At 42.0% G+C, this 27,926-nt stretch overlaps 1 protein-coding gene across 4 annotated transcripts in view; it reads left to right on the top strand.

Moving 5' to 3' along the window:
* TAB3 (TGF-beta activated kinase 1 and MAP3K7 binding protein 3) overlaps positions 1-5,778 on the top strand; it is a 72,443-nt gene extending 66,665 nt beyond the window's left edge. For all 4 annotated transcript variants that reach the window (XM_023751341.1, XM_014453076.2, XM_014453074.2 and 1 more), the window contains one exon: positions 3,026-5,778. In XM_023751341.1, the coding sequence (XP_023607109.1) occupies positions 3,026-3,174 (149 nt within the window). In that variant the 3' untranslated portion in view covers positions 3,175-5,778. The remainder of the gene's footprint in view (positions 1-3,025) is intronic.
* Positions 5,779-27,926: the final 22,148 nt, after the last annotated feature.

Genomic DNA, 27,926 nt, shown 5'->3' with positions numbered 1-27,926 from the left:
AAATTGATGTGATATTTATGAGGATGGTCATTTTGTGGAAATTTATCCTATTAAAGGAAACACCTATTTATTTCCGTTTTATTATGTATAAACATTCATATTAGTTTTTATTTTCCATGAGGTCTGAACTATCTTAACTTGTAAACTGTTCCATAAAAAGCTGTACGTTTCTGTAAGTCATATGAAAATAGACATCTAAAATGTATTTTGTGTTTTAGATGCTTCTATTTCAACACTACTTCCTTATGATGAAATGAGCAGTGTCTTTTTTTTTTTAGCAGTATCTTTTTTAGGACCAATAATAATTCTAAATTAGGTGCCTTTTAGGCCTGGCCAGCATGTATCCATAGTTAGAGCATCAACTCTGTGCACCAGGGGGTCACAGGTTCAATTCCTGGTCAAGGGCATGTACCTGGGGTTGTAGGTGGGATCCCCACAGGGAGATAACCAATGGATATATCTCTCTCACATTGATGTTTCTCTCTCTCTCTCTCTCTCTCTCTCTCTCTCTCTCTCTCTCTCTCTCTCTCTCCCCTGCTCACTTCCACTCTCTAAAATCAATGGAAAAAATATCCTCACTCCTTGGGTGAGGATCAAAAAAAAATTATAAATTAGGTGCCTTTTAAATATATTTGTTGAGAAGTTATTTCAGAGAGAGATACAGCGATTGGTTGCCTCCGCATGCACCCCAACCAGGGCCGGGGATTGAGCCTGCAACCAAGGTATGTGCCCTTGACTGGAATCAAACGCACGACCCTGAGTCCATGGGCTGACGCTCTATCCACTGAGCCAAACGTGCTAGGGCAAGCCCATCTTTTTATAGTCTCAGGAATAGGTTAGAGAACCCAATGATTCTATTGTAAGGCTAAGATCACCTCCTGATTGAGCCTGAGCCTTAAGCTTGCAGTAAGGTTCAGGGGTCTAACACCCAATTTTCTTTATCTCTAGAGTCTAGGGAAATGTTCACACCAGCCATTTGTCATTAAAGACAAATTGGTAAACCACAGTCAGCTCATTCACTTCACTTTCAAGAGAAGATAAACTTAACCCAGAATGGTAATTAATTAAAACTTTACCAGGTCTCAGTTTCTTTTACCTGCTTAGGAAGGCTGCTTACCTTAGATTATAACGTCATCTCCAGTTCACAGAAAGGATTTTCCAGTGTTTTATGGTGCATTTTCACAGCCTCCTGACCTTGCTCCAGATTCCAGAGTGAATTCCATCCAGAGATCTTTAGCCTCTAGTTACTGACGCCATTTTCAGAAGGGACTGTTCCTAAAAGGCAGGATTTACAAATTAACTCTAGAAGCCTTTTGAACACAAGGCCAGAGAGAATGAGGACTTAGGAAGAGTATAAGTTAAGTTTCAAGGTTCGTTTTGGTTTTTATCTTTTTAAGAGAGAGAAAGACAATTTGTTGTTTCACCCATGTATTCATTCATTGGTTGTTTCTTGTATGTGCCCTGACCAGAGGTTGAACCCACAACCTTGGTGTATCAGGTCCACATTCTAATTGAACTACCCAGCCAAGACTTAGTTTAAAGGTTTTTTAAAATAAAATCCCAAGGACTAACATAAAGTTGCCAGCATTTTATATTGCCTACACATAGACATTTAAAAAAAAACTAATAGGTAGGAAAGAATCCTATATAATAAAAGCCTAATATGCTAATGATATGCTAAGGCTGCTCAGCCGCTTGCTATGACGTGCACTGACCACCAGGGGGCAGATGCTCCGACTGGTAGGTTAGCTTGCTGCTGGGGTCCGGCTGATCGGGACTGAGCGAGATGGGCCGGACATGCCCCTGGAGGCCTCACGGGTCCCTCCCTACCTGGCCAACCTCCCGCATCCCTCCATGGCCCTAATTGTGCACCAGTGGAGTCCTTCGGCCTGGCCTGCGCCCTCTCACAATGTGGCCTGGGACCCTTTGGGGCAGTGGTTCTCAACCTTCCTAATGCCACGACCCTTTAATACAGTTCCTCATATTGTGGTGACCCCCAACCATAAAATTATTTTTGTTACTACTTCATAACTGTAATTTTGCTACTGTTATGAATCGTAATGTAAATATCTGATATGCAGGATGTATTTTCATTGTTACAAATTGAACGTAATTAAAGCATAGTGATTAATCACAAAAACAATATGTAATTATGTATGTGTTTTCCAATGGTCTTAGGCAACCCCTGTGAAAGGGTCGTTCGACCCCCCAAAGGGGTCGCGACCCACAGATTGAGAACCGCTGCCTTGGGGCATGTTGGAGAGCCAGTTTCAGCCCGATCCTGCAGGCCAGGCCGAGGGGACCCCACTGGTGCACGAATTCATGCACGGGGCCTCTAGTCTGAGAATAAAAAGATAATTGTTTACATTGAATGAATTTAGCTTATAAAAAAGTAACTGTAGGGGCTTTATCTTTCTCTTTTTACCATTCTGGGGAAAATTTTGTTATGAACTCTTACTGCCATTTATGAACCATCATTATTAAACACATGCATATTGTGAAACTGATGGTCTAAAAGAAGTTGCACATTTAATCAGATGTTTAATGTAGTATGGCTAGTATGAGGGGGTGACACATAGGACTGAAGATGGCAGGAGGAAGCAGAATTAATTTTTTAAATATCTTTTTTATTGATTTTGTAGGAAGGGAGAGGGAGAGGTAGAAACATCAATGATGAGAGAAAATCATTGATTGGCTAGATATCAAGCCAGCAACCCAGGCATGTGCCCTGACCTGAATCGAACCACAATCTTCTGGTTCATGGGTCGACGCTCAACCACTGAGCCATACTGGCTGGTCATAGAATTATTTTTAACATGCTATATAACATCTCATTTTTTTCATTTGGCTGGAATAACTACTGTCTATGGATAATGAGCTTGTTAACCACTATCTATGGATAATGAGCTTGGAAGGTAATCTATACTAGACTTGTTGTTTTTGTTTGTTTTTTATTTCAGTTTGGATTATACTTGGGGGGAAAAAATCAATCTATTTTCTCTCTTTCCATTCTAACTTCCCTCAGAGCATCTACCTGGCTCCAAGCACAATCCTCAGACACAGCCCCGAGATGAAGACTATGAAGGGGCCCCATGGAATTGTGACAGCTGTACGTTTCTGAACCACCCAGCACTAAATCGCTGTGAGCAGTGTGAGATGCCCCGATACACCTGAGTTCAGAAGAGTCTGCACCAGGTTGACAGTGAAGCTGAGCGCCCATAAGAAGAAAAGGAAACTGCGGGGATCTTCATCTGTCCAGCCTTTTCATTTCAGATTCCATAGGGGGTGGAGGAATGCACTGTAGCTGCCTGTGCTCACTACAGGAAAAATGGGGAAGGTTTTTTCCCTTCTTAACTCATTACAGAGTGAGAGACAGAAAGGGATACTTGAAACTGGGAAAGGATTCTCTCCTGAAAGAATGTACACAGAGAAGTCAAGAGCTCTTCTGTGGGATCCAGTTGTTGAAGTTACTGCTGAGTGGCCCTTATTTTGTAAACTAGAACTTGGAATCATAGTGTGACATATTACAGTTTATGCAGACAAACTGTGAATCCCCATAGCAGACTTACCTGGTCACAGCTCTCTGAAAAACAAAGCGCCTCCCCCCTTCCCCATGCTTTTTCCCATTGCTTCCTCCTGAAGAGGACAGGGAAAAGCACTTAGAATATGATGGGCGGCGGGGGGCAAAATAATAGGGTATTTGTAATTGCTGCTTTTTTCAGGGGTAATTTCCAACACACAAACAGGATGTTTTAAAATGTGATTTGCAGTAGTCAGGAATTAGGCATATTGTGCCCTTTGTCAAAAGTATAATCATTGCTTGTGCAATGATTCAAGCTATATCAACACTGGTAACCAAGACCTAATTACGCCACATAATAGATATATTTTTGAAGTTACTGCATGCTTTTATTAGGTCATTGGTTTTAAAAATAACAAACGAGTCCTTACAAAGTATAATTTTATGAATGACCTTCTCGTAAAACTGTGCTTTATCAGTTGCACAATGAATGTATGCCAATTGTAAATCCATTCCAAAATCCATTTGGAAACCTTGATCTCAGCTGTGGTTCTACAAGATACATTTGCAGTACATAGGGCCTTTTCTGCCCCCTCCTTTCAGTTTTGTGAGGGATTCATGATGTTTACAGCACAGATAATACTTTGTGCCATAATCCTAACTTAGCTGAAAAAAATTAATTTTAGTTCAATAAATATTTTTTTGCACATACATTCATAAACCAGAGAGGGAAATTACAGTGGGCTAATATAAAGTTGGGGAGGAAGAGAAGGGTAGTCAAAAAATATGATTAAGAATAAGGTGAATAAAAAGGACTTTGAAGCTAAGAACTTTTCAAATTTAACATACTATATTCAGAAATAACACTGAGTTTGTTCCAAGTAGTTCAAGTGATACTGAAGCACTCCTTATGTCTGAAACTAGAACTTTAGGGTGTGCACAACTGAAGAGATGTAAAATCATGTAATTCCCTAGAATGCACCACTAGAAAAATTTTAATAAGACATTCAATTAAGGATTCTACCATCGTTGAGAATTGGATTTTGGAATCTTCCCCTTATTTGGGTAAATATAAACAGCAATGAAATTGAAATTTTTTCTAATCCTTAAGGATTTTTCCTGGGGTTATAAATTTAGAAATATCCACCTTACACACACACACACACACACACACGCTTCAAGCTGTCATTGCATTCTAATTTGGCAGTAATCTCTGGCAGACCTGGAAAAATAAGCTGCACTTAATACCATAATGAAACCAAAGGCATAACAAATCATCATAGTTTTCCATCAAAATCATACTTTCACACTCTACAAAGTGTGGCTATGTAATAACACTGATAAAACATCTCTCATACAACAACTGTGGCAAAACTGTGAAAACAATGGTGAGAAAGCAGATGGACTTAAAAGCATTGACCTGAAAACAGCATCCTTTAAAGGCTTTTGTAACATGTATCTGTCAGTCTCCAATAACAGTCTATCAGTCCTATTCTGTAATATTCCATCATCATTGCCTTTGTATGGTTTCATTATCTCTTTAGTGATTGTGGACCCCACTTGGTATTTAGTAACAATTTAGGGGGAAATCTATATACTGCTTGGTGTTTTAGCTAAAGGTTTACCAATATTCTTAGTGATATGCTCAAGTGGCAGCAGCTAACTTGGCAGTTGGCAGTTGAGAGTGAAAGTAGCATGTATGAAAACAGTTTGATGCTTTATTAAAACCATGTAGATGACTTTAAAACTATTGCATGAACATACATCCAGGTTACTAAGCTGCTGTCATACAGTAGATGCATGGTTCCCATCCTTTGGTGATATATCTAGTCAATCATTGTTTTCACCTGCCAGGGAAAATGAGAAACCAGTCTATTTGATAGGTATAGAGGGTGGGGTATGACACATCAGATTGATTTTAAGGAAGTGTTTTGTATGTGTTCATTTCTGATTGTGCACAAGTTTCATACACCAACATAGGCTGTATTCAGTTTTTAAAATAAGCAAAATCATTGGATACTGATAAATCTGATACATTCAACTGTGTCCCATATATCCATTACTTCTTGTCTGTGACCAGTTTGAATAAGAATTCAGTCAACTTTCAAGGTAAAGGATCTCCTAGTTAGATTGATATATACAGACAATTGGCATATAAATGGTAGGATACAAATTGGATGTTGCCTGCCTGCTGATGGGTGCCTACGCTCTTTGGATCAATTGGTACACTTGTTTCTATTAAAAACTTTTTTTCTTAACACAGACCTAACGACACATTTTATTATTTTTGTTAATTCTCATCTGAGGATATTTTTTCCATTGATTTTTTTTTTCAGAGAGAGTGAAAGGGAGGGAGGGAGGGACAGAGGATGGGGGGGAGGAACCATCCATGTGACAGATACATATACATGAATGGTTGCCTCATGCAGACACCCTCTCGGAGCAGAGTGAACCAGGTATGTGCCCTTGACTGGGAATCAAGCCCGAGACCCTTTGGTGGGCAAGCTGACGCTCTAGCCACCATGTAACGCCAGCCAGGCCAGACACATTTCAAATATTTCACTGTTTTAAAAACTGGGTTTTTGGAGAGCACATTTACCATTTTGTTAAAGTGCATGGCCCCCTAAATTTTGGAGTAAGTCTTAAAAGTTTATAGAGGACCCAGAAACTTTCTAATAAGCATTGTAAAAATGTTTCAAATTGATATTGACCTTGTTTGGGAGAGGGTAGAGGCAGGGTTTTAAAGAAATAAAGAAATGCATTGTAAAAGTAGTTTTTAGAGCAGACTAACGGTGGGGGAAGTGTTGCTAATTTGTTTATTTCCCTGAAAGAAATGGGATGTGTGATGAGCAGTTTAATAATTTTTAAGGAGCTGGTCTCAATTTTAGTATTTTAATTATTCCCTAAAATTTTGTCATTGCTTTGTCCCAGTTATCTAAGGTTCATACCCAGCTTTCTGTGGCAACTCAAGTTTTATGTAGTATTTTAAGAGATAATTGTAATGTCTGATGGTATAAACAAAAAGAATATAAGGTATAGGAAGATTGTTCTTTGAAAATATCAACAATGTATCCTGGAATGTGAAGATGTCCCTTTATAGTTAAAACTGATTTATTTTAATACTGTAGTCATTGTTCAGACTTTGAATGAGTTCATGTTACAGTGTGTGTCTGTATATCTGTAGAGAAGGAAAAATGATCACTGAAATGTTACTTTAAAAAAATCACTAAATTAGGCACTGTGTTGCACCACTACTGAATCTTTCTGAGAGAATTAACAGTGTTTTCTTACTGTAAAATTTAATTGTGATGACATTTTCACATTCACCAGAAATGCATTTTTTCCTATATCATGTGCAACCCCAGATATTTAAAATTAGATTTTGCATGGCATGGGCATTCCGAAATTAATAGAATGGCTCAATTTTAATTTTTAAAGCCATGAAAAGTTACTTTGAGACTGAACAATTCTGAATTCTTAATGATACCCAATGTCCATGTTTTCCTACTATAAAAGAATTTATCCATTTCTTTATTAAAACAGCAAGAACTTATTAAATCTTGTAAATACCATGACTCTTAGATTTCTGTGTATGCTGTGAATCAAATTATTTTGAAGTGAAATTGTACAAAGGCAATTTAAAAGGCTATGCATGCATTGTACCTCCAAACAATACATATTTGGAAAGTCAATGATTCCTGCAAAATAAATCAATAAACAAAAAGGAAACTTTACATTCTGCATCTTTTCTGTGTAGTTAGAAATGACTTACAGTATCAAACCTGTTCTAGTTCCAACACTTATATTTTCTGGTCTGAAATATGCTCTCAGAAACCTACTATTTGGTCACATTTATGTTCTATTAGAATATGTACTAATGTTAAATTTTGAGGTATTACATATACATTACTCTAATTTTAAATTGGGTTAACGTATATATAAGCAAATTTTATATAAAAGGTAGAATATGTTAGGAACTTACATTATTTACTACTCACAAAAGAACGTAATATTTATTATCTTTATATCATTTGTAGCTAATTTTTCAAAGGCAAATAATCACGGAGACCCTGAACCTTGATTTGCTAGAGTTTGGAGTTAACTTCCCAGCTTTTGCACAGAAATTACCACAGATGAATTATAGTAGATAGACTATTCAATGATTAAGACTATGTATTTATTATAGAAACATCAAACAGACCATCAAACCTCAGAGGGAAGGCAGGGGAGGGAGAAAGGGGTTAGAAATCAACCAAAGGACTTGTATGCATGCATATAAGCATAACCAATGGACACAGACAGTCGGGGGGTGAGGGTATATGCTGGGAAGTGGGAGCGGCTGGGGAGAGGTCAATGGGGGGGAAAGGAGACATATGCAATACTTTAAATTAAAAAGATAAATCATGTCCTATTGAAAAAAAAAACAAAAAATGTATTTCAAGTCAAAATAATTTCTATTTTTACTGTAAGAAAATTTTTGGACAAGTACAGAAGAATCATATGATCCTGCATTTATCACCCAACTTCCAAAATTATCCATATATAAGCAATCTTATTTCAGCAAGTTCTTATCCACCTCTCTAATTATTTTGAAGCAAATCTCAGACATAGCAAGTCATCTAAATTTAACATAAGCACCATATACTCATCACACCTTACAAAATAATGTATTATTAAATATCTAGTGTTAAGTTACCAAAGTTTTCTTAGGAATTTTTTTACAAGCATATCTAAATTAGGGTATAAATAGAACACTTGAAATTATGTCTCTTACATCTTTAATCTGTTTATATATTTCCCCTCCCTTTCTGTCAGAAATCATAAGGATACTTTACCTCATCAACTATTAGTATATGGTTATCTTCCACCACATCTTACAGTAAAGTAATGCAAAGAAAGATCAAAGATAACTTTAAAAATAGTATATAAAGCACCTGGTCAGTGTGGCTCAGTGGTTGAGTGTTAACCCATGAACCAAGAGGTCACTGGTTCAATTCCCTGTTAGGGCACATACCCAGGTTGTGGGCTCGATCCTCAGTAGGGGGCATGCAGGAGGCAGCTGATCAATGTTTCTATCTATCCTCCCTTTTTAAAATCAATAAAAATATTTTAAAGATAATAAAATTTTAAAAATAGAGACTTGATTTTTTAAAAATACTATGTATTCCACTTGACCCAGTGATCCCAATTCTGAGAATATATCCTAAAAACTCCAGAACACCAATTAGAATATATGCACCCTTATGTTCATAGCAGTGTTATTTACAATAGTTAAGATTTGGAAACAGCCCAAGTGCTCATCAGTAAATGAATGGATTAAAAAAAAAAACCTGTGGGACATTTACATAATGCAATACTATGCAGCTGTAAAAAAGAGGGATCTCTTTCTTACCCTTTGGGACAGCATCGATGGACCTGGAAAATATTATGCTCAGTGAAATAAGCCAAACTGAGAAAGACAAATATCACATCATCTCACTTATTTGTGGAATCTAATGAACAAAATGAATTGACTAACAAAATAAGACCCAAAGCAGGGAGGGATGGAACAGACTGACATACCTCGTGGGGTTGGGTAGATAAGAAAAGATAAACCAACAAACTTATATACTTACTAAGTGGCCCAGTGCATGAATTCATGCACATTGAAAGGGAATTAATTAGAAGAAATACTTTAATATCACTATTTGCCAAGTCTGGGTACGGGTATCCAACTCCCTCCTCCCTCCTGTCGGTCTATAATGGCGCCCAGGGGGACGCAGTGACAAAGCCGGTGCCCCGCTGGGCTGCGGGACTTCCCCAAGTCTTAGAGTCCTGCAGCCCCACGGGGCCAGCGCCCCAGGGGACACAAGGCTGGTGAGGGGGATGAGAGTGGTGGCCTGGCTCTAAAAAAACTGCCCTGGGCCTCCCTGAGTTACCTCTGGGTTCCCCTGTGAAAATGGCCAGAGGCGTCAGGGCTGATTGCGGAGCCAGCGGCAGCAGCAGTGGAAGAAGCTTTCCTGGCTGGCTCTTTGCCTATCACGGCAGCAGGACTGCGGCAAACAGCAGAACATGCCGTGGTGGGAACGTCTCTATCAAATGAGCTGGGTAGGGGCTGTTTTAGAACGTGGCTGCCTGGCTACCAGGGTTCCATGTTCTGTTGGGCTCCATTGTCAGGGAGTGAGGTCACTGCTCCTGTCAGGAATGAAATCACTGCTCTTGTGTGGGGAGAAGCTCAGGGTAGGGGACCAGGCAGTGACCAGGGAGGTTTTCTGTCATGTTCATACCCCAGGTCAAGCCTGGCAGGTGAATGTGGAGTGTGGGCAGCTCCCACTACCCCAGGTTTATCCCGACACTGGAGCTGAACCTCATTTCTCCCGGGTGGAGGTGGAGTGGAGGTGGTGCCCTTTGCCCTGATGTTTAGCCCAAGGGGCTCCCCCGATGCACCTCCTGGTCAACTTCCCTCCAGCACCCTCATGCACGCAGGGTCAAGCCCAGCCCCACCCACCTGCGCACGCCTGCTGTGCAGGGCATCACGGCATCACGGCGTGAGAAACACCTAGGCTTTTATTAGTAATATATGCATAGCCCATGGGCATGGGCAATAGGGTGGTGAAACCTAGGGGGTGGGGAGGGGCTGGGGAGGGGGAAGGAGGGTTAATGGGAGATATCTGTAATACTAGCAACAATTTAAAAAATAGTAGGTAAAGTATTTTTCTTATTCCCCTTATCATTTCCTGCATCCTAGATTGTCATTTTTTAAAGAATTAATTTTAGTTTTAGAAAGAGAGGAAGGAGGAGAGGGAGAGAGAAACAATGTGAGAGGGAAACACCAATCTGTAATCCATTATCTGTATAATGATATCTTTATGTAGTGATTAGCTCAGTTTTCCATGCAGAAGTGTGGGGGACTGCTGGGCGTGGATGCCCAGGGTTTGTCTCCCACCTCCATTTCTACAAAAACTTCCTGACTTGACTTTGGCCTGTTGGCCCTTTTTCAGGACATTACCAGGAGATGTTTGGTGTCTGAGGTTTCAAAGGTTTTAATAGAGTATATAATATGTGGGTAAGATTTTGGTTCATCAGATCCAGATTCTCATAGCAGTCATCTCCTGAACAGTGATGGGTGTGCTTTTGACCACCCTTCCATGGCTTGTGAGAAAAATCAGGTGATACAGCCTAGCTTCCTAAAGTTTTGGATTGTAGTTTGGAAACAAAATGCTAGTTATTATCCTCTATAATTAAAGCCTAATATGCTAAGTGTCCCGTTGACTGGTTGGCTGTTCAACCAATCAAAGCATAATATGCTAATGATATGCTAAGGCAGCTCAACCTCTTGCTATGACATGCACTGACCACCAGGGGTCAGACAGTCAACCAGTCACTATGATGTGCACTAACCACCAGGGGGCAGATGCTCCAAGTAGGTTAGCTTGCTGCTGGGGTCCAGTCGATTGAGACTGAACAAGACAGGCTAGACACGCCCTGGAGCCCTCTTGTGGTCCCTCTCCGGCTGGCCAACCTCCTGCATCCCTCCCCGGCCCCGATCGTGCACCAGTGGGGGACCCTCGGCCTGGCCTGCACCCTCTCGCAATCTGGGATGCCTTGGGGGATGTCAGAGAGACGGTTTCGGCCTGATCCCGCAGGCCAGGCTGAGGGACCCCATTGGTGCATGAATTCATGCACCGGTGCACATTAAAAGGGGATTAATTAGAGGAAATATTTTTTAAAATATATTTTATTGATTTTTTACAGAGAGGAAGGGAGAGGGATAGAGAGTTAGAAACATTGATGAGAGAGAAACATCAATCAGCTGCTTCCTGCACACTCCCTACTGGGTATGTGCCCACAACCAAGGTACATGCCCTTGACCAGAATCGAACCTGTGACCCTTGAGTCTGCAGACCAACGCTCTATCCACTGAGCCAAACCGGTTAGGGCTAGAGGAAATATTTTAATATTGCTATTTGCCCTTTCTCTATAATAGAAGTGTCAGAGATGAAAGAAAATTAGTAAAATGTATATGAAAATCTTCCTCCTGTCAGAGTCTGAGGCATGCCACAGGACCCAGAGTCAAGTCCCTGACCACCCATGGCACCTCAAAATCACGCGAGACCCAGACCCAGCCGGCCTTACACCCATTAGGCGAGATCCAGACCTGGCCGGTCCCATCCTTGTCAAGCCCCACTTGGTGGGGGGTGCAGCCTCAGGTCCCCCAGCGCACCCTCAAATCCCCCGGCCCAGTGCCGGGGTGGGGGGCATGGCCTGAGGTCCCCAAGCCCAAGTCGGGGCTGGGGGCACACCTTGAGGTCCCCCGTCAAGCCCCACTGGGCGGGGGGCATGGTCTGAGATTCCCCCGTCAAGCCCAGTCAGGCAGGGGGCACAGCCTCAAGTCCCCTGGCCCTGCGCTAGGAGGGGGGTGCAGCCTCAGGTCCCCCAGCCTGGGGCAGAGGGAGCAGCCTGAGGTCTCCCGGCCCAGCACCAGGACGGGGGGCGCACTTTGAGGTCCCCTGTCAAGCCCCGCCAGGCGGGGGGTGCGGCCTGAGGTCCTCCTGCCCGGTGCCGGGGGGTGCAGCCTGAGGTCCCCCATCAAGCCCTGCCGGGCGGGGGGGCCCAACACCACGCAGCCTCAGGTCCTTGCTGATTGCTCGTTAAGGCTCATTACGGGAACTTGGCCTCCGCTGTGGGCGCAGCCATTTTGTGTTACAGAATCCCTGCCTCCGCTGGGGGTGCAGCCATCTTGACCGCTGCTGCATGATGGTCAATTTGCATATTCCCTCTTTATTAGATAAGATTATATACTCTACTTTTTTTGGACTTACTTATATAATTTATTGTCCTGGGGACTGAGCCTGTTTTTAGGTAGTTCTGTTCCCTTGATCAAGAACCACTAACAGATTTAAATCACTAAGAGTAGTCTGCTTTGGATGTGCAGGATTCAAAAAGATCTTCATTTGAAAGGTATTTTGGGTTGTGGGGAGAAGAGGAAATTGTGTTAGCATATTAAAATAGTTTGTATTCCCTATACACTTTGATAACGAATCAAATGGTCACATGTGGTGGACTCCAAGTTCAAGGTTACAATTTGAGTTTTTCTACCCCAATTCTGAAATAACTAAAAACAACAAAAGCATTTTTAAGGGTTGGAGAAAAGGAAGGGTGTTCTCAGGAGGTTGGAATTGACAGGATGCAGATGGGAAAGTATTGAGGGCAGTAGTGACCAGGGTCAGCCAGGCCACAATTCCAGCCATCAGTGAAGGTCAACCTGCAAAAGCAGGTCTTATAGGACTCCCCAACAGAGCCCATTAAGACCAAAAAACTCTGAGCAGCAGGTAACTGGAAGGATCTGTATGCTGGACAGGAAGCACAGAGACTCAAATTTGCTTTCTGTCTCACACCAGGGTTCGCTAAATAAGCAAGGCACTTAAGTGGGAGTGTTTTCACCACATCCTTATGTGGTGTCATGCACCCAGTATCTACAAGCTGCCATAGTGAACATGGAGGGAAAACTCGCTGGGCCTAGCTGAGGATTCCAGGGAGCAACTTTCAGCCCCACAGTAAATAACTAAAGCAGCACCCACTAGTGCTTGCTTATTGAGGGGCAAAAAACAAATGCTTAGCAAAACATTGAACTTCCCTGTCTTCCCTATAATCTATAACCAAGTAATTTCTAATCAAGAAACATAAAGCTACAGGGAAAAAGTAGAAAACTTTGATGCTTTCTTTTTCATTAAGGATTAAACTATTCAAGCAGTGACCCACGTAATCCCTTTTTAATCCTTACCTGAAGATATGTTTTTTCTTTATTGATTTTTAGAGAGAAAGAGAGAGAGAGAGAAACATCAAAGTGAGAGAGAAACACCAATACCAATTGATTGCCTCCCATACTCACACTAACCAGGCAGGGACCGAACCTACAACTTAGGTATGTGTCCTGATGAGAAATCGAACCCACAACATTTTGGTGTACAGGATGACACTCCAACCAACTGAGCAACCTGGCCAGGGAATGACCCACATAATCGTTTTTAAAATTCCTTAAAAATCAGTGAATGTATAGAAAGAGTATTCTGAAAGGAGGACCTTATTCTACAGAATCAGAGCAGAAGAGAAAACTTTAATTTCTAATTTTAATTCTAAACAAAAATTTCAGTAATGTCCTCTCAGAAAGGAACAATCAGATCAGGAATGGTTGCTTCAAATGAAAAGTAATGTGTTTTTTGGTAATCCTCACCCGAGGATATTTTTCCATTGATTTTTAGGGAGAGTGGAAGAGAGAGGGAAAAACAGAAAGAAACATTGATGTGAGAGAAACACATTGATTGGTTGCCTCCTGCATGAGCCGTGGCCAGGGCCTGGGCGGAGCCTGCAACCAAGGTACATGCCCTTGACCGGAATCGAACCCAGGACCCTTTGGTCTGAAGGCCAGTGCTCTATCCACTAAGTCAAACCGGCTAGGGCCAAATGAAAAGTAATTTTTATGAAATTCTAAACTACAAATTCAGGCAGTAAAACTTTAGAAAACTGAATCAATGGAGAAATTATTCTAGGTTTACACATTGTGAATTCTGGATCTAAGAGGTGCAATAAGGGATACCAGAAGGAATCAACACAGCAGCTAGGATAGAAGCAACAAAGGTCACATCAGAATTCTCCTACATCTATGTGTAAAACTCAAACACAACTCTCATATTTTAACAGGCAAAATAGACAAAGTTGTGAGCTTGGTTAAATCTCCATATAATAAGATTATGTGTTTCACATAAACTAAATCTTCTTCCAAATGTCTACCAAACATTTTTAAAATTTATTTTAGAGAGAAAAGGGAGGGAGAGAAAAGGGAAGGAGGGAGAGGATGGGAGAGACAGAGAGAGAGAGAAAGAGAGAAACATGAATCGGTAGCCTCCTGCACATGTCCTGACTGGGGATCGAACCCACAGCCTATGTATGTGTCCTAACTGGAAACTTTTTGGTGTATGGGACGACGTTCTATCCACTGAGCCAAACCGGTAGGGCACACAACTTTTTTATGCCACACAAATTCTTATGACAGTATTTTTTCTTTGTTTGAAGTGTGAGAAGTGCCTGAACTATTAATGGTTAAGGATTCCAGTTGTAGAGGTGGACTATCTGACCTACCTACAACCTACTTATTGAGTGACCTACAAATTACTTTCTCTCAAACTCAGTCACCTCATCTGTAAAAGGTGGACAATAATAGCACTCTATCTCATGGGGTGTGCGGGTTAAATAAATTATATTTAAAGCACATAGAATAGTTCCTAGCATATTCTAAATGCTCAAAAACTTTAACTATTATCATTATGTTAATGCTATTGTAAAAATAACACAATAGTTCAGTTGATGTGGCTCAGTAGTTGAGCGTTGACCTATGAACCAAGAGGTCACCAATTCTATTCACTGTCAGGGCACACGCCCATGTTGTGGGCTCGATTCCCAGTGGGGGCGAGGCGTGCAGGAGGCAGCCAATCAATGATTCTCTCTCACTGATATTTCTAGCTCTCTATCCCTCTCCTCTCTAAAAATCAATAAAAACATTAAAAGAACTACCATTAGTATTACAAAATATATACAGCAAAGTGTCAATTGAAGGAAAAATAGTTCTAAAATAGCTGGAGTCTTCAATATAACACTTTAAATAATGGATTAAACATCTAGACAGAAGATCAATAAAGAAACAGAGCTGGAGGTGGAAAATGGTGACAGAGTGAGTAGATGCTGCATGGACACGCTCCCAGGAACAAACTGGAATTACAACTAAAATACAGAAAAACTTCCTGAACAATCAATGGAAGACTCACTGGAGAGAACCCTGATACCTGAGGACTGAAAGTGGAGACTGTATAAAGACTGGTAGGAGGAGCGGAGGCACGAAAGTGTTGGCCGAGTTCCCACAGACAGCAACTGAAGTTTCAGAGAGATATCTCAGCTATAGGGGTCACCACTGAAAACTCTGGGGTCTAATCCCCAAGCTGGGCCTCCCACCAGACAGCACCAGAACTGAGAAGGGTACCCACCTAACATTGGGCTGTGAAAAGAAGCAGGGTTGTTGTCTGCCAGTGAATGAAGGCTGGAAATTCAGGCATCTTCTTAAAGGACCAACACACAAAATTCCCTGTGGAGCCACCCACCTTGTGTTCTGGCAGAGGGAGGGCAGAGTGGACTGGAGCTGTGTGAGCAGAAGCCAGGACTAGGGACTCAGGCAGGCACCGCCAGTTTCCTGTGTTAAGTCATTCCCTCATGAGACAAAAGACAAAAAAAATTCAACAAGAGAACCAAGATGGTGGCATAAGGTATATACCTGTACGTGCTGCCCCCCACAACCACATAAAAACTACAACTAAAAGACAAAACGGCCATCATCCAGAACCAGGGGAACGCTGACTGAGTGGAAGTTCTACAACTAGAAGGAAAGAAAAAAACACATTGAGATTGGGTAGGAGGTGCAGAGGCGCCAAGAACAGAAGTACGGAGGCATGTGAAACAGCGGCACCTGGGTGCATGTTTTTTTTTCAATTGGAAGGAAGATACAAGCTCCCGACTGCACTGAACTCGTTTCCGGCAAGACTCTGGGGACCCAGACTCCTATGGAGAGAAACTGGGCTGTCTGGCATCGGGTTGGAAAGCAAGGGTGGCTTTCTCGCAGAGCTGCTCGCAGGGATCATTGTTACTGTGGGGGCGTGGGACTCAGGGACTCGGAGACGCAGAGACACAGAGACGCAGAGACGGCTAACGGACAGCCATCGCTGTTTGCTCCACCCTGGTGATTCTCTGAGACCCCGCTCCACCCAATTTACAACCCCACCCAAGTTGTGCACAGTGGCTCAAATGAATTGCCTGTCCGCCTGCAGCCTAACCTAACAAACTGCAGCTGGGTCAGAGAGCTCCAAAATTTCCAAACCCCAAACAAAAAGGAGAAATCTGTAGATCTCGCTGTATCTCCTGCTGGGTGGACTCACACAGCAGCTGACTTTGCACCTCCTTGGAGATCCAGGAGCCAGTGTACCCAGTGGTCAGATACCAGATTTCAACTCGTCACATCCATAAGTGACACACTCAAGAGGCAGACTCAGTGAGCACCAAAGCCCCACTGAAGCAAGTCCTCCCCATAAGGGTGTCTCCTGCACAGCAGTTCTTCCACTATAGACACAGCGGGTCCTCGCAGTCAATTGGCCTGGAGGTCATTTCCTCCCAGTGATACCAAGAGCAATCAAGGCTTAACTACAACAAGACTGTGCACCCAGCCCACAAAGGGGTGCACCAAGAGTGTCCACCTCAGGTAATTGGGAAGGCTGAGCCATTGGGCCCTATATGACACCTAGCACACGAGGCCACTCTATCAACACAGGAAGCAGCCAAAATGCGGAGACAAAGAAACATGTCACAAATGAAAGAAATGGAGGAAAGCAAACTACTGGATATAGAGTTCAAAACCAGTTATAAGGTTACTCAAGAATCTTCTACGAACCGAGGAACTTATTGAGACCTTTAAGGATCTTAATGAGAATGCAAAAAAATGGAAAAGAACAGTCAGAAATTAAGCATACACTGACTGAAATAAAGAATAATTTACAGAGATCCAACAACAGACTAGAGGATCCCAAGAATCAAGTCAAAGATTTGAAATACGAGGAAGCAAAAAACACTCATCCTGAAAAGGAAAAAGAAAAAAGAATCCAAAAATATGAAGATAGTGTAAGGAACCTCTGGGACAACTTAAAACGTACCAACATCTGAATTATGAGGGTGCCAGAAGAAGAGAGAGAGCAAGATATTGAAAGCCTATTAGAAGAAATAATGACAGAAAACTTCCCCTACCTGATGAAAGAAATAGACTTATAAGTCCAGGAAGCACAGAGAACCCCAAATAAGAGGAATCCAAAGAGGACCACACCAAAACACATCATAATTAAAATGCCAAGGGTTAAAGACAAAGAGACAATCTTAAAAGCAGCAAGAGAAAAACAGTTACTTACCTACAAGGGAGTACCCATACGACTGTCAGCTGATTTCTCAACAGAAACCATGCAGGCCAGAAGGGAGTGGCAAGAAATATTCAGAGTGATGAATAGCAATAACCTACAACCAAGATTACTCTACCCAGCAAAGCTATCATGTAGAATTGATGGTCAGATAAAGAGCTTCACAGACAAGAAAAAGCTAAAGGAGTTCATCACCACCAAACCAGGATTATATGAAATGCTGAAGGGTATTCTTTTTTTTTTTAAATATATTTTATTGATTTTTTAGAGAGAGGAAGGGAGAGAGATAGAGAATTAGAAACATCGATGAGAGAGAAACATCGATCAGCCGCCTCCTGCACATCTCCCACTGGGGATGTGCCCGCAACCCAGGTACATGCCCTTGACCAGAATCGAACCTGGGACCCTTCAGTCCGCAGGCTGACGCTCCATCCACTGAGCCAAACAGGTTTCGGCAAGGGTATTCTTTAAGAAGAGGAGGAAGAAGAAAAAGGTAAAGATAAAAATTATGAACAACAAAGTGACAACAAATACATATCTATCAACAAGTGAATCTAAAAATTAAGTCAATAAAAAAAATCTGATGAACAGAATAAACTGGTGAATATAAAAAAGCAGGGGCATAGAAAGGGAATGGACTGACAATTCTTGGGGGAAGGGGGTGTGAGGGGTGCAGGAAGAGATTGGACAAAAATCTTACACCTATGGATGAGGACAGTGGCAGGGGGTAAGGGCAGAGGGTGGGGTGGGAACCAGGTGGAAGGGAGCTATGGGGGTAAAAAAAAGAGGAACATCTGTAATAATCTGAACAATAAAGATTTCTTTTAAAAAATTCAACAATAAACTGTTTAACAGCTTAAAGAACTAGAAAAAGAACAAGAAAAGCCCAAAGTAGAAGGAAGGAAATACACTGAGTGGCCAGATTATGATGACCAACTGATGTTTGTAGGCAAATTAGCCGTAAATTGCATCATATGGGATATGGAAGCTGAAGGCCTGTTCGAACACCTTTGCTGTCTGCAGTTACCAAGATAAAACATCTCCAATTCGCACAGGAACACAAGGATTGGACAGTCGAGCATTGGAAAAAAGTCATGTGGTCCGATGAATCACGTTTCCAGTTGTATCATGCAGATGGCAGAGTAAGAATTTGGCGGAAACAGCATGAAAGCATGTACCCCACCTGCATGAGTACAACCCTTCAAGCTGGTGGGGGCAGTGTTATGGTTTGGGGCATGTTTTCCTGGCATGATTTGGGCCCTTTAATTCGTGTGGAACAACGTCTGAATTGCACAACATACCTAAGTATCGTTGCTGATCAAGTTCATTCTATCATGTTGATGGCGTATCCCAATGGGGATGGCTTCTTCCAACAAGACAATGCGCCATGCCACGGTGCTCGTATTGTGCAGGAGTGGTTTCAAGAACATGAGGGAGACTTTACCTTGCTTAGGTGGCCCCCACAATCACCAGATCTCAATCCAATTGAGCATTTGTGGGACGAAGTTAAAAGAGCCATCAGGCAGCTGGTTCCACAACCATCAAATCTCACAGAACTGGACAGTGCTATTCATCAGGCATGGTGTCAGATTCCTCGCATTACCTTTCAACATCTCGTGGAGTCAATGCCAAGAAGAATCGCTGCAGTATTGAAGGCAAAAGGTGACCCAATGAAGTACTAATGGGGTGGTCATAATAATCTGGCCACTCAATGTAAGATTAGAGAAAAAAAATAATAGAGACTTTAAAAAAAGCAATACAAAAGAAATCGATGAAACCAAGAGCTGGTTCTTTGAAAGGATAAACAAAATTGATGAACTGTTAGCCAGACTCATCAAGAAACATAGAGAACCCAAATAAATAAAATCAGAAACTAAAGTGGAGAAGTAACCACTGACACCACAGAAATACAAAGGATTGTAAAAGAAAAAATACTATGAACAACTATATGCCAACAAGCCAGACAATGTGAATGAAGTGGACAAATTTCTAGAAAAATACTATCTCCCAAAACTGAATCAGGAAGAATCAGAAAACCTGAATAGGCCAATAACAACTGATGAAATAGAAGCAGTAATAAAAAAAAATAAAAAATAAAAACTCCCAGCAAACAAAAGCCCAGGTCTGGACGGCTTCACAGGGGAGTTTTACCAAACATTCAAAGAAGAACTAACACCTCAAACTATTTCAAAAAATCCAAGAGGGCCCTGGCTGGTTTGGCTCAGTGGATAGAGTGTTGGCCTGTGGAATGAAGAGTCACAGGTTCGATTCCGGTCAAGGGCACATGCCTGGGTTGCGGGCTCGATCCCTCATAGAGGGTGTGCAGGAGGCAGGCGATCAATGATTCTCTCTCATCATTGATGTTTCTATCTCTCTCTCTCCCTCTCCCTTCCTCTCTGAAATCAATAAAGATATATTTTTTAAAAAATCCAAGGGGAAGGAACACTATCAAACTGTTTTTATGAGGCCAGCATTATCCTAATTCCAAAACCAGATAAAGTCACTACAGAGAAAGAGAATTACAGGCCAATATCCCTGATGAACATAGATGCTAAAATCCTAAACAAAATATTAGCAAATTGTATCCAGCAATATATTAAAAAGATCATACACCATGACCAAGTGTAATTCATTCCAGGATGCAAGGCTGGTACAATGTTTGCAAATCAATAAATGTGATATATCACATAAACAAATTGAAAGACAAAAATCACATGATCAAATCAATAGACGAAGAAAAAGCATTCGACAAAATCCAACACCCATTTTTTATAAAAACTCTCAGGAAAGTGAGAATAGAGGGAGCACATCTCAACACGATAAGGCCATATATAACAAACCTATGGTGAACATCATCCTCAATGGGCAAAAACCAAAACCATTTCCCCTAAGAACAGGAACAAGACAGGGTTATCTGCTTTCACCACTCTTATTCAATACTAGAGGCCTGGTGCACAAATTTGTGCATGGGCAGGGCTGGGCCGATCAAAACCTGCTGGCTGGGAGGAAAGACCACAGGAGGTTGGCTGGCTGGCCATGGGAGGGACCACAGGAGGTTGGCTGGCACCAATCAAGGCGGATTAGGGTCGTCCGGCCCGGGGGGAGGGACCAGCCAGGGGGAGGGACTGCGGAAGTTTGGCCAGCCAGCCCTGATCAGGGCAATTGGGGCAGCTGGTCGGGGGGAAAGGACCACGGGAGGTTGGCCGGCCAGCTGGGGGTAGGAACCATAGGAGGTTTGCCAGCCATGGGAGGTTGGCTGTGGGAGTGCACTGACCACCAGGGGGAAGCTCCTGCATTGAGCATCATCCCTCTGATGGTTAGTGCACATCATAGCAACTGGTCGACCAGTCGTTCTGGTCATTCGGTTGTAACAGTCGTTTGGTTGTAACAGTCGTTTAGGCTTTTATATATATAGTAGAGGCCCGATGCACAAAATTCATGTAAGAGTAGGCCTTCCTTCCCTTGGCTCCCAGCATGGGCCCTTTGGCACCCGGGACCCAGGCTTCCCTCTGGCACCTGGGAACCGGGCTTCCCTCCGGCCGCCAGCAGGCACCCGGGACCCAGGCTTTCCTCGCAGCCCTGGCTTCGTCCAGAAGGTTGTCCGGTCTAATTAGCATATTATGCTTTTATTATTATAGATAGGTAGTACTGGAAGTCCTAGCCATAACGATCAGACAAAAAGAAGAAATAAAAGGCTTATAAATTGAAAAGGGGGAAGTAAAACTCTCATTATTCACAAATGACATGATATTGTACATAGAAAACCCTAAAGACTCCATCAAAAAACTACTAGATTTAATAACTGAATTTGGCAATATAGCGGGATACAAAATCAACACCTAAAAATCAATGGTTTTTTTATACACAAATAATGAATTCTCAGAAAGAGAAACTAAACAAACAATTCAACTTATCATTGCAACAAAAAAATTAAGATACTTAGGAATAAACTTAACCAAAGAGGCAAAAGACTTATACTCGGAAAACTTCAGGACATTGAAAAAAAAGAAGAAGATATAAACAACTGGAAGAATATACTATGCTCATAGATTGGTAGAATCAACATTAAAATGTCCATACTACCCAAGGCAATCTACAGATTCAATGCAATCACTGTTAAAATACCAATGGCATATTTCACAGAGCTAGAACAAATACATCGAAAATTTATATGGAATCAAAAAGGACCCTGAATAGCTGCAGCAATCTTGAGGGGGAAAAAAAGTTGGAGGAATCACAATACCAGATATCAAGTTATACTACAAAGCCACTGTAATCAAAACAGCGTGTTGCTGGCACAAGAACAGACATATAGATCAATGGAACAGAACAGAGAACCCAGAAATTGACCCAAGCCATTATGCTCAATTACTATTTGACAAAAGAGGTAAGAGAGTCTCTTCAATAAATGGTGTTGGGAAAAATGGACAGATACATGCAAAAAAATGAAAATAGACCTCCAACTTACACCATACACAAGAATAAACTTAAAATGGATAAAAAACTTAAATGTAAGTCATTAAACCATAAAAATCCTAGAAGAAACCACAGGCAGCAAAATCTCAGACATCTCTCATAGCAATATGTTTACAGATACATTTAAGGCAAAGGAAACTAAGGAGAAAATAAACAAATGGGGCTACATCAAAATAAAAATCTTCTGCACAACAAAAGAAATCAACAAAACGAAAAGGGAGTGCAATGTATGGAAGAACATATTTGACAATGATACATCTGATAAAGGGTTAATGTCCAAAATATATAAGGGACTCATGCAACTTAACAAAAGGAAGACACAGAATCCAATGGGCAAAGGACCTATGAGTAGACACTTCTCCAAAGAGGACATACAGATGGCCAAGAGACATATGAAAAAAATGCTCAAAGTCACTGATCACCAGAGAGATGCAAATTAAAACAACAATGAGGTATCACCTTATACCTGTCAGAATGGCTACTATCAACAAATCAACAAATGATAAGTGCTGGAAGGGGTCAATAGGGGAAAAAAGAGACATACGTAATAATTTCAACAATCGTCGGAACTGGTTTGGCTCAGTGGATAGAGCGTCGGCCTGAGGACTGAAGGGTCCCGGGTTGCGGGCACATCCCCAGTAGGAGGTGTGCAGGAGGCAGCTGATCGATGTTTCTCTCTCATCGATGTTTCTGGCTCTCTATCTCTCTCCCTTCCTCTCTGTAAAAAGTCAATAAAATATATTAAAAAAAATAATTTCAACAATGAAGATTAAAAAATAACATTTAAAAACAAACAAAAGAAACCGAATTGGAACAGCACTATAAACCATCTACACCTGGCAGACACACAGAATGCTCCAACAACAGCAGAATGCACATTCTTCTCAAGTGCACAGGGAATATTCTCCAAAATAGAACATATGGGCTGGTGACGTGAGAGTGTACCTTTTCCTATTTCTCTGAAATTTCAACAAGTCAACCAACTATAATTCAATAAAGAAATCCCTGCTCAACACAGATGTGCTCCTGAGAGACCCGTGAACTGAAACATCTAAAGGTGGGCAACTGGGAGAGATGAGAAGGGAGGAAAGCACAAAAGGCCCACAGACACAGCCCTGCAGCCAGGGGCCAGAAGAGGGGAGGAAGCTGGTGGTAGCGGATGCTTCCTTCCGATAGCCAAAAAGAACAGAGAGCTGTGTGTGTGTGTGTTTGTGGGGGGGGGGGGGTACAGGGAGAGCAAAGTGGGGCAAACAGTGACTATGCCAGTAGACACCTGACAGAGCAAGGGGTTATGCCATGTGGCTTTCCACTATCAGGCCAGTGGTGGTATTTCAGTCAAAGAAACGAAAAGAGTTCTGACGCCACTTGACTCCCAAAACTCACGTCCTGTTGCCCTTGGAGTCAGGTCCAGGAGCACATTATCTGTAAACCAAGAGATATTGCAGGAGAACCACCGTTTTCCTCTGTGACTGATCCCTGGGAGGAGTGCTTGGGGCAGGACCCCATGGAGATCAGGATCACCATTATGGTGAGGGCAAAGCAAGCCCCACCCCCAAGCAGCATGACTGTACTGTTTAACAGAAGCCATGGAGGTTGAAGACTGGGAGACCACAGAGGTATAAAATCTTGCTAGTCAGTGCCCTCTACTGGGAAGTAATAGAAACACCTCTTCAGAGATAAATGCATAAGCAAAGGAGGACAGCAAATACCATGGACAACCACAGCAACAAGGATGACCAGAAAGGAAAGGAAAAATCCCTAGAAAGCAGGCCGGAACACATGGAAAAATGTGATATAAATGACAAAGATTTTAAGATTGCAGTTCTGAAAATACTCAACAAGATGCAAGAAAATAGTGACAGGTAATTCAGTACACTTAGAAAACAAATCAATGAACAAAACAAGTACTTTACCAAAGATAATGAAACTTTAAAAAAGAACCCATCAGAAACTCTGGAAATGAAGCATGCAATGAAGGAGATTAAAAGTGAACTACTGGGCCTAGCTGGTTTGGCTCAATGGATAGAGTGTCCACCTGCGGAATGAAGGGTCCCGGGTTTAATACTGGTCAAAGGCACATGCCCAGGTTGCAGGCTCGATCCCCAGTTAGGGGCGTACAGGAAGCAGCCAATCAATGATTCTCTCTCAACATTGATGTTTCAATCTCTCCCTCTCCCTTCCTCTCTGAAATCAATAAAAATATTTTTTTTAAAAAAAGTGAACTACTGCCTGGCTGACATGGCTCAGTGGTTGAGCATTGACCTATGAACCAGAAGATCATGGTTTAATTCCCGGTCAGAGTACATGCCTGGGTTGTAGGCTCGATGCCCAGGTTGTGGGCTCATTCCCCACAGGGGAATGCAGGAGGCAACTGATAAATGTCTCTCTCATTGATGTTTCAATCTCTATATCCCTCTCCCTTCCTCTCTCTCTAAAATCAATAAAAACATACTTTTAAAGCTAGGAGAACCAAGATGGCAGTATAGGTAAATGCCAGTATTTGCTGCCTCCCACAGCCACATCAAAATTTACAACTAAGCCCTAGCTGGCTTGGTTCAGTGGATAGAGCGTCGGCCTGTGGACTGAAGGGTCCCAGGTTTGATTCCAGTCAAGGGCACATGCCCGGGTTGTGCACTCGATCCCCAGTAGGGGGCGTGCAGCATGCAGCCAATCCATGATTCCCTCATCATTGATGTTTCTTTTCTCTCTCTTCCTCTCTGAAATCAATAAAAAAATATTTTTTTAAAAAAATGTACAACTAAAATAGAGAGCAACCATCATTCAGACCCACCTGAAATCTGGCTGAATGGAAATCCTACAACTAGAGAAGGAAAGAAGAAAGCACATCAATACTGGTAAGAGGGGCAGAGGCGCTGAATGGGCTAGTCCGACACCCACGTGTGGCTTTTTTTAAAATCTAGGCTGTGGAAGCCTCCTGTGAGAAGGACGGGAACTGGGTGGAGAGGAACAATGGGGGAAATAAAAGGGGACATCTGTAATACTCTCAACAATAAAGATTTAAAAAACTAGAGCAGAGACAAATAAACTAAAGAATAGAAAAACAGGAGAAACAATTAAACCAAAAGTTGGCTCTCTGAAAAGAAAAAAATAATTGACAAACCTTTAACTAGATTGACAAAGAAGAAAAAAAAGGGAATAGATACAGATACCTAAAATCAAAAATGAAAGTGGGGCTTGGCTGGTATAGCTCAGTGGTTGAGCGTTGACCTATGAACCAGGAGGTCACGGTTCAATTCCCAGTCAGGGCACATGCCCAGGTTGCTGGCTCGATCCCCAGTAGGGGGTGTGCAGGAGGCAGCTGATCAATGATTCTCTCTCATCATTGATGTTTCTATCTCCCTCTCCCTTCCTCTCTCTGAAATCAATAAAAAAATATATTTTAAAAAATAAAATGGGGACAGTAATGATGGAATGACTGCACATTCAGAAATTAGATAATCTAGATCAGGGGTCCTCAAACTTTTTAAACAAGGGGCCAGTTCACTGTCCCTCAGACCGTTGGAGGGCCGGACTATAGTTTTAAAAAAAAACTATGAACAAATTCCTATGCACACTGCACATATCTTATTTTGAAGTAAAAAAACAAAACAGGAACAAATACAATATTTGTATTTGCATGTGGCCCACGGGCCGGAGTTTGAGGACCCCTGATCTAGATGAAATAGACAAGTTTCTAGAAACACACGTTACCTAAATGGTTTAAGAAGAAACAGAAAATCTTAACTGATTTAGTGTCTTTGCTTGTTATAGGTCTATTTTTTTAATATATTTATATTGATTTCAGACAGGAAGGGAGAGGGAGAGAGAGATAGAAACATCAATGATGAGAGAGAATCAGTGATTGGCTGCCTCCTGCATGCCCCCTACTGGGGATCGAGCCTGCAACCTGGGCATGCACCCTTGACCGGAATCAAACCTGGAACACTTCAGTCCGCAGGCCGATGCTCTATCCCAGTGATGGCGAACCTATGACACGCGTGTCAGAGGTGACACGCGAACTCATTTTTTGGTTGATTTTTCTTTGTTAAATGGCATTTAAATATATAAAATAAATATCAAAAATATAAGTCTTTGTTTTACTATGGTTGCAAATATCAAAAAATTTCTATATGTGACACGGCACCAGAGTTAAGTTAGGGTTTTTCAAAATGCTGACACGCTGAGTTCAAAAGGTTCGCCATCACTGCTCTATCCACTCATCCAAACCGGCTAGGGCTTGTTATAGGTCTATTATCAAAAACCGTCCAAAAAAGAAAAGCTCAGATTGCTTGCTTCACTGTTGAATACTACCAAAACTATAAAGGAAAATTAACACCAATCCTTTTCAAGCCCTTCCAAAAAAATATTCTATGAGGCTAGCTAGCTAGATCCTAAAGCCAGATAAAGACATCACAGGAAAATAAAAGTACAGCCCTAGCCAGTTTGGCTCAGTGGATAGAGTGTCAGCCTGCAGACTGAAGGGTCCCAGGTTTGATTCTGGTCAAGGACACACACCTTGGTTGCAGGCTCTATCCCTGGCCCTGGTTGGGGTCCGCGTGGGAGGCAACCAATCAATGTGTCTCTCATTGATGTTTCTCTCTCTCTTACTCACCCCCTCCCTTCCACTCCCTCTAAAAATCAATGGAAAAATATCCTCAGATGAGGATTAAAAAAAGAAAATTACAGATCAATATCCCTTATGTAAAATATCCCTTATGCAATAGATGTAAAATTTCTCAAGAAAAGACTAGCAAACTGAATCCAACAGCATCCTATATAATAAAACCCTAATATGCAAATCGACCAAACGGTGGAACAACCAGTCACTATGACATGCACTGACCACCAGGGAGCAGACACTCAATGCAGGAGCTGCCACCTGGTGGTCAGTGTGCTCCCACAGGCTTGCTGCTCCTTAGCACTGCCTCGGAGGTAGGAAAGGCTCCCGCCACCACCACTGCACTCTCCATCTGTGAGCCTGGCTTGCTGGCAACTGCTGGGGAGGTGGCGGGAGCCATTCCTGCTTCCACTGCAGCACTAAGGACCCCTGGGGGGAGTGGGCCTAAGCCGGCAGGTGGACATCCCCTGAGGGGTCCCGGACTGCGAGAGGGTGCAGGCCGGGCTGAGGGAGCCCCCCCTCCCCCAGTGCATGAATGTTGTGCACCGGGCCTCTAGTATTAAAAGAATTATACTCCATGACCAAATGAGATTTATCCCAAGAATGGATGAGTAGTTCATCACATTAATAGAAAAAAGGGAAAAACTCACATGATCATCTCAATTGATGCAGAAAAGGCATTTGACAAAATCAACATCCTTTCATGATAAAAAAAAAAAACACTCAGGAAACTATGCTTAGAAGGAAACCTGTTCAACACAATAATGAGCATTTATGAACAACTCACAGCTAACATTATACTCAATGGTGAGAGACTAAAAGCTCTTCCCCTAAGATTAGGAATAAAAGAATGATGCTTGCTTTCACCACTGCTATTCAACATTGTACTGGAAGTTCTAGACAGAGCAATAGCCAAGAAAAAGAAATAAATAGCAGCATCCATATTGAAAAAGAAAGGATTAAAACTATCTCTATTCTCAGAAAACATAATCCCATATATAGAAAATTTCTTTTTTTTTTAATATATTTTATTGAATTTTTACAGAGAGGAAGGGAGAGAGATAGAGAGTTAGAAACATCGATGAGAGAGAAACATTCACCACTGCTATTCAACATTGTACTGGAAGTTCTAGACAGAGCAATAGCCATTGACCGGAATCGAACCTGGGACCCTTGAGTCCGCAGGCCAATGCTCTATCCACTGAGCCAAAAAACATAATCCCATATATAGAAAATTTCACATGAAAGCTACTAAACAAATTCAGCAAAGTTGCTGGGTACAAGAACAGCATGCAGAAATCCATTTTGTTTCTACATTCCAATAATGAGC

This window comes from Myotis lucifugus, unplaced genomic scaffold (assembly GCF_000147115.1).
Source record: "Myotis lucifugus unplaced genomic scaffold, Myoluc2.0 scaffold_20, whole genome shotgun sequence".
Classification (NCBI taxonomy): domain Eukaryota; kingdom Metazoa; phylum Chordata; class Mammalia; order Chiroptera; family Vespertilionidae; genus Myotis; species Myotis lucifugus.
This window is presented reverse-complemented; position numbering and strand designations above follow the sequence as displayed.